Below are 14323 nucleotides of genomic sequence, written 5' to 3' on the forward strand. Positions count from 1 at the left end.
TGGAAGACTATTAAACCCATGAGCCAAAACAGTAAATTAAATACCTAAGTTGCTTCATAAAATCAAAGATGTTTGGATTTCCACTGCCATTGTTCCCACAGGAATATTATAAAGGGACATAGGAATATTATAAAGGGATTCACAAACTCTTGTTAAAAACTACATTAAACACACATGCTTTACCATTAATACCTGCTTGAGTATTTGGTCATTCTAGTTATTGGAAGACTTTTTAAAACTAATGTTTTAAAGTTAAAAGCTGACAATTTGTTTGATTTTTATTGAGAATTTTACACAACACGCAAGAAAATTGTACTTGTTTTTGCACTTGAATAAATATTTCTTTTTTATAGCTTGGAGATGTAAGTTCATGGTGATTGTTTTAAGAATGTGCATATTTTTACAGTGAGGGTATCTGAAGGCTTGTTTTTAACAGGTACATTGTTTTGCCAATGTTAAACCTATAAACTCTAAACACTGATTTCTGTATTTTTGTTGCGGCTGTGATGGGATAAGTGTAGCAAACTATAGAATGACATTGTCTTAAAATGTCTTTTTAACATTATATTTTAGTTTTTAAGTTTTAGTTCAGTGTTGCATTTTGATTATACATCCCTCTTTAGGTAGGAGTGCAGTTGATTTAAAACAATGAACAGGTTCACAACCATTCTGTGACTGGCAAGAGGGAGATCCAGATGTTTACATCAATGGGACTTCACACCTACAACAGTAGAATTTAAGCTGTCTTCTATCAAACGATATAGTAATTTCTCTTCAAATAACTGAAGGAGAATGCTGGAAATCTGACATACCATAAGTGGTTGTTATCTAAAAAGGGAGAAATTTGGTTAAAAAGGCTGAGGCTCTTGTACTTTCTAATTTATGAAAGCATTTTTTAAACACTGTTAGTTTTTCTAACTTCAGCAAGTAATTCTCATTTCCCATCTCTGACTGTAAAAGTCACCGTAGCTCTACCAGATCACAGAGTTGCTCACACGTGAGAGAAAAGACTGGTGATGGTTTAATGGAAGGCTCACCATGCCTCAGGTCAGGGGAGAGCCTTCCATGGTAATCTCACTCAAAATTGGAATTGAACCCACACTGTTGGCATCATGCTGCCAGCCAGCTGAGCTATCCAATCCCCATCTGTTCTACATTTCCAATGGTCTCCATGTCAACATTCAAACATCTTAGGTGATATACCATCTGATCATTACAATGAGATTAAAGTACATATCCTCCATTTCATTAACAGTTGCTCAGAACATTGCCTCACTTTTCAGACAAATAGACCTTGTCTTCTGAACTTTTTAAGGAAATTTCAAGTGACAATAGAACATTACATACCCAGCTATAATTTGCACAGTGGTCAGCTTCTGAAGTAAACTAAAATGTATTCCTATTAATGGTTATATCTTGTACTAAATCTATGCATGTAGTTCATTCATTAAAGATGTGCATTATTCGTTAGTGGAATATTAATAAATGATTTACACAGAGATATTGTTAAATTATCTCAAAGGATGAAAAATATCTTAGCTCTGTTTAATGAACAATGTATATAAATGCAGTTAGTTTTATGTTATTTTGTTTTGCAATTGATTGCTTAGCATTTTGCAAACCAGTAAAGCCAAAGACCAAAGTAAAGAAACACAAACTATGCAATGGGTTCTTCATATGATTGACTTTATTTAAGTGGAAATTTCACTAAGGCAGTGAAGATAAATGTTTATTGCAGGCTAACAGATTTTAAGGAATGTGTGATTATTTAGCAAGACAAAACAATACATTTAAAGCGAAAGGCAATACTTTAATGGCTTGAAATCATTTCACATTGAACGGAACAGAAATGATCTACTTTTGCTGAGGTCCAGCAACTGCAGGCTTTTCCTCTCGGGTGATGGGCACAGATCGCTCAGGAATATCAGCCAACTTCCTGGGACCACAAATTGTAAGTACTCCATCCACTGACAGAGAGCTGGTGATCAGTGTTGGATCAACTCCTGTTGGAATCTTGTACTTTCGGTGAAATTCTCGAGAAACATAGCCATGTTCATCCTACGGAATAAAAGATTTGACCATTAAAAACTGTGTTCAGTCAACTTTTCTATCGATTTTACAAGAAAAAAACCTGATTCCATTTTATTTTTGACTATCGCATACCAGGTCAAATAAACTATAAGACAATATACCACACAACCCAATACACAAATTAACTTTCTCATTCATCAGTAGTACAGTTCTGGAACTTTGACAATCCTTTGAAATGCAAGGTAAAAGCCATTGTGCTCCCTTTAAGTGAAACTCTTTAAATTCCTTACTGGGAGTGCAGGTATTTACCACAGAATTTAATTGTCTATAAATTCATATTCTATTAACTTTCAGTGGAATAATGTTTACAGCCATGTTAAGTTTTAAATATGGAATTTATATATCAGAATTGTGAGCTTACAGTTCAGAGTGACACTTTTTCAACTGGATAAATATCTTTTGCAAGTACTCAAGAATTTCAAAGTACTCAAAGTTATATAAATCCAATGCAAAAGAACATAAACTGGTAAGTGACTGGGTGCAGGAAAGAGAAACTGACTCTTGAAACATTACAGAATACCCCTCCAATACTGCATAAATATCACATTCCACTGTAAGAGCTTCAGTTTAAATGGCACCTGCTTGAATGTTAAGATTGCAAGGTACACCACACATTTTATCCCCCAAAACAATTATTTATAAAAATCATTATAACAGTGGTTCACCAACTTTTATCAATATAAGAATAATAATACATTTCAAAAGTAATTTGTTGGCCATGAAGTACTTTGGGAAATCCTATATGAATGGTGCTATATCAATGCAAGTCTCCACAGGCCAGTAAATCATTGATTTAATATTTATTGTAGCTTAGTTAATCTCAGTAATAACACTACCACAATTATCTCCAACATCCTTTGGTCAGGGATGGAAACACTGGCAGAGTTCCTGCTCCTGGCCTCTGCACCCACACTGTAAGAATTCTATGATTCTATCCAGTGTGCCCTGTTAGGTGTACAACAGTAGCCATATTATAAAAATGTTTTTTTGATCAACATGTTCCAAGATGCTCCATACCTCTGCAACAGATGAGAGTTGAACCTGGGTCTCCTGGCTCAGCAGTACGGATTCTACCACTGCACCACAAGACCCCTGCAACAATGGACATTAAGTGAAGAGAGAATTAAACTCATCTGTGATGCTCAGACCAGTCAAATAACTTGCCAATTATCATTGTAATGGCTAATGCTTGGACAATGATTGCCTTTATACAATTTTTTTTAGATTCCCTACAGTGTGGAAACAGGCCCTTTGGCCCAACAAGTCCACACCGACCCTCCGAAGACTAACTCACCCAGACCCATTTCCCCTCTGACTAACGCACCTAACACTGTGGGCAATTCAGCATGGCCAATTCAACTGACTTGCACATCTTTGGACTGTGGGAGGAAACCGGAGCACCCGGAGGAAGCCCACGCAGACACTGGGAGAATGTGCAAACTCCACACAGACAGTCGTTAAATCATGAAATGTCAGATATTAACAAAGGATTCACTGTCATGGTTTTTGGTGTTATCTATAGTCCTTGGCCACATTGCAGTCTTGTAACTAAGTTCCCGGAATGATTCTATATTTAATTTTGCACAGCAAGGGCATGTGATGGCTTAGTTCAGCATAAAAGAGTGCTCGATTGCTATGTTTTAGTGGATAACATACCAGTCCTCAATTTAGACTGGCCTCTATTGGAGTATCTGTTAACTTGTTACAGGGAGCCAATTATCTTCATCATAAATATTATACTTAACAAATTCAGGCTTTTTTTAACATTCATGCTGGTATACTTTAGTGGTTTTATGATGGTCAGGCAATTTGAGAATGTTTCACAAATGGATAAGGAGATGTTAAAATGTTGCTAAGTCACCTGGCATTGCTCCAGTGATAATAAATCTGGTTAATATTTTTATGCACCACTACTGCTGTGAGCAGTACCTATTAATACCGTAGTAAACAAAGTTATTAAGTTGGTCAAATTCATTCCATTAATAAAGTTGTATTTCAAGAAATTGCAAATCCTTCGCTTTTGTGTAAAATTGTGGTATCTGATTTGACGTGCTTTTCTTCAATTGATTTTGAAATCTGACTATGGCTTGGTTTCAAATCCTGATGAGGGATTAGATATTGAACGACTGCAGTTTCAGCTGTCAGCCAAATCACCAGCCAGTGAAGAAATCAATATGTAATTTAACTCTCTCTCTGCCAAAATGCAGTGCCTACAATTTACACCAGACCAGCAAAAATCCATTGAGCTCTCCCACCACTGAAGCAAGTGAGTCCAAGTACAGGACAAGTCAAAAATGAAGCAAAAATAGGGGAAAACGTAAGAATTACCTGGCGTTCTTCATGCTGAGCCTGTACTTCAACAAAGTCACCCAGAACTTTCACACGGATTTCTTCAGGAGTAAAATGTTTAACATCAAGGTGAATAGTAAATTTATCCTTGTCCAGTCTCAACTGCAAGAGAGACAGAGCACAGCACATCTACTTAGAAAAGAATGAATGCCAAATTCCTAAGCTGTTTTCTTGTCATCGGTATTAGGAAGCTGATAAAATGAACTCGGATCATGAATTTCTGGAGCTCAACACTAATGACAGGAGCATCTCTTTCAAGATATCAATACAATACATTACCATTCATAAGCCAAAATGTCAAAATAAAATTCTAGCCAATTATGTATTAGCTTTGAGTCTCAACCATCAGGGCTGCAAACTTGCATTATATGAAAAATATATTGTCCTTTATAGCCCATCACACAATACAGGTTGTAATTAAAACACAAAGAAGGGTCACTGAACCCAAAATATTAACTCTGCTTTCTTTCCACAGATGCTGCCAGACCTACTGAGTTTTCCTAGCAATTTCTGTTTTTGTGTCTCATTTCCAGCATCTGCAGTTCTTTTTTTTTGTTTTAAACTTGGGCTGAGATTATTAAAATACCTGAATAATCTTATGTGAATGTTCCATATTTAATAAAACCTCTACTGCTATATTAGATGACAAGCAACTAAACACTAGTCCCTTCAAGTTGCACTAACTAATCAATCTTTTACTTAACCTTTTTCTTAAATGTACTTCCCAGTGTGAATTATGATAGTTTCCTTCTCCATTTCAGCAATGTAAAACACCTCTCCATCAAGTAAAATAATCTTGTCTATTGACTTTTGAACCTACAAATTTTATATATGAGTTAATACTCCCAATGCAGAACTTGGAGGAGTACAATGGAGGTGCGTAACAGATGTTTGGGTTTGTAGGAACATCAGCTGGTGTTATTGCTTTCTGTGCCAGAACTCCTGAGATGCATTCCTAACGTGTGAATTACTGTTTAGGGATGGGTAACTTATACGATATACTCCACATGTTAAAGTAAACATTCAATCCTCCCACCATCAGCACATGAAATCTAGAGGACGCTTATTCAATTTAATCCTAAGACTGCCAACTATTAGAAAGAATTCCTGATCTAATAGCACTGTGAAAGTGTATTAAGTGCATAGAGTGCAGTGTAAAGAAAGAAGATTTGTCTTTTTCCCAAATGCATCTAGAAATGCTCAATAAATGCTGGCCTTGCTTATGATTCCCATAGTCCAAAATGAATACAATGAAGCAATGGATTATCAAAAATGATATGAGAAATCTCAACAAGATCGCAGGGTATAAATGCAGATAATTGAAAGAGAAATTTAAAATACATATACAATTTTATTAAAGTGCAATGAGTATTTATAAAAATCATTGTATAGGCTAATGGAAAAAAATATTGTGGTTATAGAAAATGCAATTATGTGCTGTGAAAACAAGTTATACATATTTGAGCCAATTATTGTTTTTTTTTTGACATTAGAGATGGCTTACCAAGTTTCTACACCATTGGTAGAGGGAGTTGATGTTTAAAGTGGTGGATAGGGTGCCAACTGAGCAAACAGCATTTACCTGGATAATCCAGGCATGAAGTGAGTATCCAAGCAGCCTCAATGTGTGCCTAGTAGATGATGGCAAGGCTTTAGGAATTTGGGAACTGAACTGCTGGTGGCTCAAGAAACTATTGCATTTTAGTCCAGGTTGAGTTACTAGTCAATTTGAATGGTAGAAGTTTCACAGATAGTCATGTCAACAAATGGTAAGGAAAGGTAGTTAGACTCCTTTTTTGTTAAGTAGTGATTACCTAACACTTGTCTGCAAATTTAAAGTGACACTTGTTGACTCAAGCAGAAGGTTATGAAAAGAATATTTCTAGCATTAAGCACTGAAAGATGCGATCCAGCTTTCCTAATTCTGAGCTGTTTTATGACATAGATCCACAAGAATATTTTCAGAGGTATCAAATGTGATTCCAGGTAAATGATGAAAAAGAGGTGATCAGACTTACTGGAGAGTAACCAAGGCATGCATAGAGAAAGTCAGAAGTCACATGACACCAGGCTATAGTTCTACAGGTTTATTTGAAATCACAAGCTTTCAGAGCGCTGCTCCTTCTTCAGGTGAAGTGCTCTGAAAACTTATGATTTCAAATTAACCTGTTGGACTATAACCTGGTGCTACTGTGACTTCTGACTTTGTCCATTCTAATCGAACACCAGCACCTCGCCATCATGCATAGAGAGAGAAGAAGCAAAATTTCAGAGGATAAGTTTCTTCCACACAATTCCTAGTAGCTGGCTGAAATATTGTACAGAAAAGTTCAAGCTTATTTTGCAATTGCATCAAATTATTTAATTTAGGTATCAGAATAATTGAGGGCACAATATCATGATTTCCATTAGCCGTAAATTGTTCCATGGAAGTTTGTTGGCCAGCTTTCAGTGGATTCTACTGGAACATTCCTTTCATAAACAACATTCTGGCTTGTAAACTCAACCCACAGATCAAGGGACAAACAAAGTCATATGAAAAGACAGATTAAATTGCACAAAGACAGACATTGTGGGAAACGTTAACTCATTCTAAGGTGAAGTATTATTACTAAGATTGTAGAGAATATTATCAGATAATATAAGGTTCAAAGTTTAAAATACTTTAAAACTTTCTTAAATTCAAATTATAACTTAAAGGCTAGGGGTGCTGTGGTACTCCCATTTTTGGCATCTGATGATATCCAGTAAGGCTTGATTTTCCCTACTCTAACAATGCAACTTAACACAAATTTAGAATTTTGATACTGCTCAAAAACAAGCAGTCTTATAGTCTATTTGAGTGAGACTGCAATTGTTACCAAATATTAATTATTTCATTTGGAAATGAACTAGAAAACCAACATGAATCAAAGTCACACCCTACATATAATATTCAACCTTAAAGCAACATTGAAATTTAGCCTCTGGCATTGACAACGGCCTTTGTGGAAAAGTTTAGTATGATTGAGGTTATCATAAGCAAGGAGATAAAAGGTGACAGGGGATAGGTGGAGATGTGGAGTGATTGAATCAGCCAGGATCTTATTGAAGGGACTGAATAACCTACTCATACTCCTACTTCATATGTTCATTTCAGTAAGCATCTCAGCTAGTCCAAAGTTCAATCACTGGCATGTGCCAGTCAGCATCAGGATATTGACAGCTTTAATAATGACCAATTTATTACTTAAAAATGACTTTAATTTGAGCTAACTTGTCCTGCTAATATCTGTATCCCCCATTTGGAGGATGGAGGAAGTGGGGCACTTTGTAGTTAGTTTGGATTTCGCTGACCAAATAGTGATTCTTATTCCATTAGCTAAAGCAGACTTCAAACCTTCATCAATAAATATTTATATTTTTATTAACTTATTCAGACATGTTAGGACACATCTCTGTGACAAGTGGGACTTAAACCCACACCTTCTGACCCAGTGGCAGGGAGACTACCACTCTGACATAAGATTCTAAATTATTTTTAATCAACCTGTTCTGACGCATAATGATGTACCTCCCAGATGGATAAGACATGAGCCTCGGAGCAGGGATACTACCTCTGTGTCACAAGATTCCACAAACCTTAGTCCTGCAAGTGCACAGATAGTGTTCCAATCAACAGTGCCATCAGCCTCCAATATCGGAGAAAATATTACTTTAGAAGACTTATTGGGTACCAGAGAATCTGATGTATTTCTAGCATTTCCTTTTGTTATTTTAAGTTTCCCAGCAAACAGAGTTTTTCTTATTATTGATTCTGGTTTTCTTGGGAATTAGTGTGTTCAGATACAGAAAATTTAGCCCACGACTTTGGTCCTCATGAAATGACTCAAGATAACATTGAAAACCAATATTCCCACTAATTCAATTTGCAAATGGGAACAGACCTTAACGTTCCAATTTAGGACTTATCCCCCATTGAAACAATGACACTAACAATTTGTCAAAAAAATCTTATTATTTATTGCACTAATGAAGTGTGTTAATTAGCTATATATTTATGTATTTTAGAAATTCAGTGTAAGAACTTAAGAAATAGGCACAGGAGCAGTCGAATCAGCCTCCAAAGATCCTCAAGCTCAGCTTTATGTTGCTTAAATGTCCCATTTCACCCCTAATCGCCTTCTATCATGTCCCCTCATTCCATCAACCTTGGTCCTGAATATCATCTACAACTAAACACCCATAGCCTTCTCAGATAGAGAGTTCCAAAGATTCACAATCCTCTTAGCAAAAAAAAAGTTCTTTCCCACTCAGTTTGAAATGGCTGTTGCTTTATTTTGAAATTATATCCCCCTTTCCTATTTATCATATAGATATACATGTTTATTCATCTTCCACTTTATCATACAGATTTATGTGCTTGTTACCTTCCTCTTTATGATATATACATAATACATATACACATATAGAACAATTGGGAACATCCATTATTATTATGAGACAGACAATACATCCACAAAGATTGATCTGAGAGGTGAAGCTCCATATTAAGCAAATATTTTAGTCAAGTTGCAGGAAAATGCCACATCTTTAAAAAAATACTGTGCACAGAACATACCTCTGATAGCCCAGATTGTACCCAGCTAGGCAGCCTGAACAAAGAGGATGGCATTCGCCAGTAGAAGGGGCTAACCATAGATGAGGAGCTTGGGAAGAAATCAGGATCAAGGTTTTCCCCAAAGTGCTGGTCATAGATACGGGAGGGGAAGAGGAAATTCGGCAGAAGGGAACGCCGTAGCCAAGGAGTCTGAACTGCAATGTCCATCTTCACTTTCCTGTTAAACGCAGCAGGATGTATATTAGTGTAGTTGTACTATCTGCAGTCCAATGAGGGCCAGTTGGTGTGTCAGTCCTTTATATACACAATGACACCCAATCCATTGAACTTTCTGGAAAACTGATGCAAGGCTGATTGACTCTGTCATGTGATTTCATTGTTTAGGGATTTATGTTTTGAGAGGGAGGATTAGAACTGACACAAGCAGTGGACCAGTCTCTGCACTGCTGGACAAAGCTCTGCTGATCACTCTCTTCCTCTGCTGGCACTGCTTCGGAATGCCAGAGGAGATGACCTCATGGCATTTCAATAGGAGGCCATTGTATTGAGAGGAATATTATGTTGTTTCAGGTTTTGTTTTAAAAAATAAATGATTAAAGATTTTAGTTCCTTTTGTGTCTCTGTGTGCTGGGTTATCTGAATGCTGAATTCAAACATTGAAGATGGCAAACAGAAGGGCTGTAGTTCAGAAATAGACTCCCAGTGATTAGCCTCTGATGTCACCTTTCTGGGTATTTGTAGCTTCTGGCAGTGACTGAATGTTTAACAGGGAAGAATCTGGACTGGGCCACTCCATTCTCTCGCTGTGTTTTGTGCCCGCCAAAGTTTTTGGAAAATAAAGAAGGCTGGAAGAGAAATAATTATCTCATAGGATAATTGTCTCTTCTCTATATTGAAAAATATCACATTAATTAGAGCAGATTAGCTACTTCAGAAGATGCTAGATCCTTGTACCTCCTTCCAAAATTGCAGTGTTGTTATTCCAGCACTTACCCTTCTATAATATTCTGTTGCTTGCCCTTCAATAGGATTAAAGTCACTAACAGATTGTAATATTAAAGTGTGTATTGTACTGTAATCAGTACAAATGAACTTGCTGATGGAATTATCCATCACAGGATAGCTTTTAATTGCCAACTTTTAAAATATTTCATTATATCTATTTTCCTTGGGAACTTTGAAGCAAAGTTTTAAAGTTTTTAAAGAAAGATTTCTACAGAATTGGCGCTTGAAGCTGGTCAGTTCAAAGATGGTGTCTGCCTCAATTTGAAAGCCAGTGATATAGAGTTGAGTTTTCACGTGGCTTGGAACGATTGTAACCCTTATATAATGCTTTTCTCAACCCAGGTGCCAGCCATGGTCATCCAGGAGGACTCTCTCTCTCTTCGTTTTGCCCCCTACCACGGAAACAGATCACAGTAAATTACAGAGTTCTTTGTAAATCCTTACTGATCAAAAGTAGTTCAGTGATTATTCTTCATTTCTTTATAGTTGAAATGCTATTGGTAACAAAGTTACCTGTGAAATTTTGACCTTTCATCTCCGCATTCTTAAAAAGAAATTTATTGTGCAGAAACTGAGAATGCTGGAGAAACGCTGCAGTTCTGGCAAAATCTGTTCCAAGGGTGACTGGACACGAAACGTTTTCTTTTTCTCTCTCCACAGCCACTGCCAGACCTGCTGAGTTTCTCCAACATTCTCTATTTTTCGTCTCAGATTTCCGACATAGTTCTTTGCTTTATTTGATTTTACAGGTCGCCCAGAGCGGATTCTGTGTTTCCTAACGGGAATCAGAAGACAATGTGAGCCATCCACGACCAAGCCAACAACACTATCTTGCAGAGAAAGCAGAGTTCACGTTTCGAGTCCTGTGACTCTTCTTCAGATGCTGCCGGACCTGCTGAGTTTCTCCAGCAATTCCTGGTGAGGCTTCAGATCTCCAGTAGTTTTGTATTGTAAAGACAGGGTGTGGCACTGTTGTCTGTTTCCCAGAGGAGATCTCCAGTGCTTTTGGAGCGCTCCATACTTTCTCAGTGCCCTGCTCTATTTCCGTCCGGATTTAACAGCACCCCTCCCTCAGGAATGTTCTGACAGAAACGACTCTGAGGTTTCTGAGACGGACTGACCACAGTCTGCTGGGCCAGGCTGATCAGACCAGTGTGTGTTGTCGTTGGGTTTCCCTGCTTGCTGAGCCTGACAATGGAGGACAAGACCATCCCACATGCTTATCCGATGAGTGTAGAGTACGAGAAGGAGACACCGACAACTATCCACGACCAGAACTTCGGGGAAGGTAAATTTATTTCGCCTTTTGACCGTGAAATTGTGCGTGGCAAAGCTGTGCAGCCCAGCTCTGAACCGGCTTCGTGAATTTCTCAAAGTCTGGGGCTACAGTAAACAACCCCAATACTGACGGTGTTTTGGAAGGGCATGTGAAATCTTAAGTGAACTCGTACTTGTGACAATTTTTAAAAATAGTGCTGGAGAAACTCGTCAGGTTTGGCAGCATCTGTGGAGAGAGTAACAGAGCTGATGTATGGAGTCCAGTCTGACCCTTTGTAGTAGTAACAGGTGTCCTTATTCCCTGTTTAACTCCTGCTATCCTCAGGAAGTGGAGTTCAGTAAACGATGGGTTCAAGAGCTGTTAACCACACTCCTCTAATTCACCTTCTGCCCTTCCCATCCCCACTTTAAAGCCAGCATTGTTTTCCTGGACCCCACGATTATCCAACAATGATCAGATCTGTACAGTTGGGAGGTGGCACTGAATGGTTTATCTATCATCTTCTGACATGTTTGTGTGTGTATGTTTGGTGAGGGAGGGGTGTGTGTGAAAATCTGCAGGTTCCAATTCCAGGTTGTATAGCTCTCAGAGCCCAGGAAGGAACAAGATTGTATCCAATAACATTCAGGCTGTGTGGAGTCTTAAAACAGTACCAGGGTAGTTAAGCTAATAACAGTTCAATTTTAAAAATCTTTTCTTCATTGAACAGCATTTCATATTTTTGGAATTTAAAGTAAAGTTTATTTTAAAATTATTTTATTTTAAATATAAGGTGGCTGTATGGTGTGTGACTTACAGTTTAGTAACTTCCAATATATTTTCCAGGTTTGTCACCAGAAGATATTTTAGCTCCTACATTATACCATGGTTATTACATCAGACCCAGGATCAATAAGCAACTGGACCGAGGCTTTTCAACAATTGAAACAAAGCATCATAAGTTTCAGGTATTTCTGGATGTGTGCCAGTTCCTGCCGGATGAGATCTCCGTCCGGACAGTGGATAACCTTCTGGAAGTGTCTGGAAGGCATCCACAGAAACTGGACAGTCACGGGTTTATCTCCCGGGAGTTCACCCGCACCTACATCCTACCCCTGGACGTGGACCCTCTGCTTGTTCGGTCATCACTGTCCCATGATGGTATCCTGTGCATTGAGGCGCAAAGAAAAGGAGATGAGATCCAGCCCAAAGTAAACCAAGTGAAACTCAACGTGGAGTCAGCGCCCATGGCAAAGGAGCCTGGGGAAGACCCTGGAAAAGAGAAACAGAAGGATAAGTAGCTCTTGCAGTAGGATGGGCAGACCTCCAATAATTGATTTTGATAGCAGGTCTTCTGTTAATACACCTGATCTCCTCTAGAAAGCAGGGCAAAATATTACAATGACTGGGCTACAAGTGAGTTATCAGTTAATTAAAGTTGCAAACAAACCTAAAAAAAGGCTTGTTTTGACAATTTAATATCTTTTGTATTTATAAAGCTAGAAACCTAATTATTAATAATTGATGGAAATTCAGTCTGATGATTGGTCTCATGATTAAGACATGCCTTTGATTTATTGCTCTTTGCTCCTGTTCTCTGGAAGAAAATGACACATATTGGAGCACATATACATAATGTGTCCTCAGCTAACTTCGAAGATTCTTCATAATTTCATGGCTCAGCCTGACTTGCTGACTAAGAATCCATCTCTCCAGTTTAACTTTCTGGACCATCAAGCCGGTCTCCTTTCACAGCTGCTGGCTAACTAAGCACCTACGAGGAATTGAGGCTGGGACCCGCATAGTCTCTACATCTGAGCATTGCACTACTTTCCACTGAGCTATTGGCAAATCTTTTCTGCCATTTCTGATGTACAGCTTGTTGAATAATGAACCAAATTTATTAACAAACACTTTGACAACTAATGTATCCAAAATGCGTTTATTTGAAACCTGTAATGACAACCGTTATTGCTTTTTAGCTGCAATTAAAAAAAATGGCACTGAAATAATTGTTTGGGGAATGCTCTCAACTGTTTCTTTTGAGTAACTTAGCATCAGCTAAAAAAAATTACATTCGACAGGTCACGCATTTTTCAAAACTATGACAATAAATTGTAATTGATCTTAATAGGAGATTTGGCGTTCAGAGCTAAATCACTTAAAGGCTATTTTTAACCTGCAAAAGTGGTGGCAAAACAAGCAGTCTGGATTGTCCTGCTGTTGTTTAACCCACCCGATTTTCCAATGTGGTCTGCAATGGTCCCTCAGTCATTAGCAGCAGTTTTCCAGCCCTGTGAGAAATTAAAATCAGCTCTGCAATCTAAAGATGTAAATTAGTGTATAAAAGCTAAAATAACAAATGTCAGAAATTTGAAATAAAAGTATAAAATAAACAATACGTTTAGCAGCAACTGAGGAGAAATTAGAGATTGATATTTCCAGTAGTGGTCTGTGGTTTTGACCGAAGTTCTCTGCTAAAATGGGATCCTATATTTTGCTACTCAAATTGTAGACTAGCGAATTCTCTTGAAAGATGGTGGCTTTGCCTGTCAAGTGATGTTTTCATTTCCAGTCCTTGATATTTCCTTTTCTCCTGACTGAGGTCAGGAAACTGTTTGCACAGTTGACCCATAGGATAATTTATACAGCTTTTTGCAAGTGGAGTGTCATGTTTGAAATGTGAGTACTGAGACAATTGGTGCTACCAGTTCTACCTCATTTTCAGTCCTTCTTAATTGCACCATGACTGAAAATTTGTGCTACTATTCTCCATGAAGCGCACTGCCACATCAATGCCCCACTCACCCCTTCCCGTGACCACTTCTGCCTTAAGTGTAACAGAGTCTGTGGTAGCTGCATTGGTCTGTACAGCCACTTACGGACTCACTCTGAGACTGGAAGAGAGTCATCGTTGTCTGTGAGGGACCGCAGATAAATGAAATATTCTCCATTTCTTTCTTGCATGTAATATTGTAACACAGTAAAATAATTGACTTCAATACAACCTGTATCCTGTG

The 14323-nt window shown here is 37.9% G+C and overlaps 2 protein-coding genes across 2 annotated transcripts; one reads left to right on the forward strand and one right to left on the reverse strand.

The window, feature by feature from the left end:
* Positions 1 to 1665: 1665 nt before the first annotated feature.
* cryabb (crystallin, alpha B, b) lies at positions 1666 to 9281 on the reverse strand. The gene is made up of 3 exons (XM_043676663.2): positions 9041 to 9281; positions 4420 to 4542; positions 1666 to 2058 (listed from the first exon to the last, which is right to left on the reverse strand). Exons 1-3 carry the CDS (start codon positions 9245 to 9247, stop codon positions 1855 to 1857), a joined length of 534 nt encoding a protein of 177 aa, XP_043532598.1. The 5' UTR covers positions 9248 to 9281; the 3' UTR covers positions 1666 to 1854.
* Positions 9282 to 10386: 1105 nt separating this feature from the next.
* On the forward strand, positions 10387 to 13315 carry hspb2 (heat shock protein family B (small) member 2). Its single transcript, XM_043676662.2, has 3 exons — positions 10387 to 10458; positions 10795 to 11333; positions 12150 to 13315. The coding sequence occupies exons 2-3, from the start codon at positions 11240 to 11242 to the stop codon at positions 12602 to 12604; spliced, it is 549 nt and encodes a 182-aa protein (XP_043532597.1). The 5' UTR covers positions 10387 to 10458; positions 10795 to 11239; the 3' UTR covers positions 12605 to 13315.
* The last annotated feature ends 1008 nt before the right edge of the window (positions 13316 to 14323 follow it).

The sequence above is a fragment of the Chiloscyllium plagiosum genome, unplaced genomic scaffold, assembly GCF_037043375.1.
Source record: "Chiloscyllium plagiosum isolate Xiang-an unplaced genomic scaffold, Cpla_swu_hap1 HiC_scaffold_29, whole genome shotgun sequence".
NCBI lineage: Eukaryota > Metazoa > Chordata > Chondrichthyes > Orectolobiformes > Hemiscylliidae > Chiloscyllium > Chiloscyllium plagiosum.